The 3,253-nt window shown below is 25.5% G+C and overlaps 1 protein-coding gene across 1 annotated transcript; it reads right to left on the minus strand.

Moving 5' to 3' along the window:
- Positions 1-1,347: 1,347 nt before the first annotated feature.
- Positions 1,348-1,900, minus strand: LOC133814284 (proteinase inhibitor-like). Its single transcript, XM_062247289.1, has 2 exons — positions 1,796-1,900; positions 1,348-1,714 (listed from the first exon to the last, which is right to left on the minus strand). Exons 1-2 carry the CDS (start codon positions 1,809-1,811, stop codon positions 1,521-1,523), a joined length of 210 nt encoding a protein of 69 aa, XP_062103273.1. The 5' UTR covers positions 1,812-1,900; the 3' UTR covers positions 1,348-1,520.
- Positions 1,901-3,253: the final 1,353 nt, after the last annotated feature.

The following is a 3,253-nucleotide window of genomic DNA, read 5'->3' on the forward strand; positions in this document are numbered from 1 at the left end:
TTATCTAGCAAGCGTGCGATGTGATACCTGGAAATATGAACAATTAGTCAATTTTCCCTTTTATTTATTTTTGCTTGTAGTATGACTTTGCCATCTCACTTTTAGCATTATCTTCAAATACTTTCTATATGACAAAATTAGTCTTCTTTTATACCTGAATGTGTTCTCTTAATAAAAATTTAGTCCCAAACGTTTATCAATCATTAAATATTACTTAAATTGATAAAGTTCTTTCATTTGTACTTTTAAATTTGACTTTTTTTTAATAAATTTAATAGTTCATCCTTCATTAACTATATATAAGTATTATTTAAATATCAAGAATATTTTTTTACCTCTAACACATATGACATTAGAAAAGTATCACAAATTGGTTATGCGAATATCTTTTGACTTATTTTACAATATATGACGGAGTAAAATGAATTAAGAACATGAAATATATTAAACTAATTATAATTTTATTAGCCATCATAAAACTAAATAATTTACCTTAAAAAAATTAAATTATTAAAAAATAGCCAAACAAACAATATTTCATAATCCAACAAAAAAAATACACAATCAACTATTATAAATTATAGGTAAAAAATGAATAAATCTTTCTTTTAAAAAAATTTATTTGTAGCAATTGAATAAAAACAAAATTGATTATATGGCCAAATTTATAATAAAAATAAAAACAAAACGTTTTTGGGTAAATTCATATTAAAAGAACTAGTTAGGGGTAAAAGAAGTTTAATTTTGCCATTTAGGAGGTCTTTCAAAAAAAATGTAAAAAGTGAAAGGACAAAAGGATACTACTATAAAAATAAGGGGGAAAATTTCCTAATTATTCTTTGAAAATTTAAGCGGTGGGTATAATTGCAAATTGTAATTTTATATTATCAAAGTGGTTGGGCCTGAATATGAAGCCTTTATTTTTGTGGCCCAAATAATATACAAAAATATGGACAACAATTTTGTTACTGATTGTTACAATGTTTTATATAGTCTATAAATGTTGTTTTATAAAATTATACATATCATTACAAATTTATGAATTTTAGTTACAAGAAAAACTGAATTATTGCAAATTTGTAAACTTTGTTTACAAAAATTAAAAACTCCATATTTACAATTATGTCATTTCCGTATTTTTATAATTTTTTGTAAGTTCCATATTTTTAGTATTTTTTTTTTAAATCTTAGTTATTTTTGTAAACATCTCTTATTTCTTTTTATGTCCATCACTAAAAAAAACTAAACTGACTTTTTGTGCAAAATGACATGTCTTTATTATTTCAAGGATTGCTTCATTAACAAACTATTTTATAAAAATAAATATAACAAACATACATAATGTAGTTTTAAATATAAGAAACACGTATTATATATTCTTATCACTACCATAATGGTATATACATGAAGTATACAAACATATAAGTATAAAGAAAGAGAGAGAACTTGATTATATATATATATATATTTATATATGTATATAATCAAAAGAAATTTATTTTGATGAGGAATATAGGTAGCTAGCCAATGTTAGGAACTTGAGTGACGATGCCATAGTCATTGACCCAAACCCAAACTCTGAGGCAGCTGAAGTTCTCAGGCACCCCACTCCCTTCGACTACCACAATCGCATCCACATTACTGTTCTCTTCTTCTATCTTTTTCGCTGCTTCTTCCCCATTAGCTCCCACAAGCTCCGGCCACGAATTCTTTCCTGCATCCACAAATTCATTAATATTCACTTATGTATATATATAAATACATACATACATATATATAATATTAATTAGCTAACCTGTACAAATCGACATTATAAATCTTTTCCTTTGCTTTATGTCTGTATATGTATAGTTTTAGTTGTGTCTATTTATAGATTTTAGGGAACGCCTTCCTCTTCTATTTAATTTCGAAATGTGTTATATAGCCGAAATATTTGAACGAATAATTCCACCTAAATTAATTGAACTCTTTATATGTATATATATATGTACTCAACTTGTGTTAGGTTAATTTTTCGTGCTTATCCATATTCATGATATATAGTCATATATATATACTAGGGATCATGTTCCATTCACGTTGATATATATATATATATAATATATCTCGTCAATAAAAGTTAGCTTTATTTCTGAAACTGAATTGATATATTATTAGTCATACTATTCTGATTGTGCGTTGACATTAAGATCAAAATTTTGATGGAAATTATTGTACAAATATATATTATATATATACACCAAATTGTATTGTATATAATTGGGTTACGTACGTGAACTCGTTAATTAATACACAAGTTGATCAATCAGAGTATTCATCAAGTTGAAAAATCACTACTATAAAACTGGGCTTTCCCGACACCCAACAATGACAGTCAACTCTGTTGACTGTCGTAATTGCTTAGCGAGACTCTACGCCGACAGTTAAAAACTGTAGGCATAGAGACCAATGCCGACAGCTAATAACTGTCACTGTTGCTTTTGAGTGTCGCTATTGACCCCAACGCCGACAGTTAATTCGAGATCAATGCCGACAGTTAAAATGTGTCGCTATTGACCCCAACGCCGACAGTTAATTCGAGACCAATGCCGACAATTAAAAGATGTTGCTATTGACCCTAACACGACAGTTAATTCGAGATTAATGCCGACAGTTAAAAGATGTCGCTATTGACCCCAACACCGACAGTTAATAAAAGTTCAATGCCGACAGTCATAAAATGTCGCTAAAATTCAAATAAAAAATTATAATTAATGAATAATATTATTAAAGATACTCTAATTTATTTTTATATTATTGGAATTTTAAAACATATTAATATATTAAAATAATATATATAAAATATTTTAATATAAAATAAAAAAAGTTAAAAAAAATTCGAGTATCTTTTTAATAATTTTTAGATCATTATAAAAATATAATATTAAAACTATTCTAATTTGTATTATATTGTTAGAGTTTTAAAGTATAAATTATTAATTAATTGTCATAAAAAAATTTCACCAAAAACATAAAGGGCCTGTTTGGTATTGTTATCTGTTTTTTGTTTTCAAAATTGTGTTCTCAGAAATGAGAACAAAAAACTGTTTTTGTAGTTTTCAAAAAACAAGAGGTGTTTGGTTAATATTTTCTAAAAACAATTTTTTAGTTTTATTTTTTTAAAATCTTAAATAAAAAATTAACAAATATATTTACAAAAAAAAAATATTTTAAAAGTTTGCAATAAATAATGAGATAAAATAATTTAAAAGGA

The sequence above is a fragment of the Humulus lupulus genome, chromosome 1 (assembly GCF_963169125.1).
Source record: "Humulus lupulus chromosome 1, drHumLupu1.1, whole genome shotgun sequence".
NCBI classification, from domain to species: domain Eukaryota; kingdom Viridiplantae; phylum Streptophyta; class Magnoliopsida; order Rosales; family Cannabaceae; genus Humulus; species Humulus lupulus.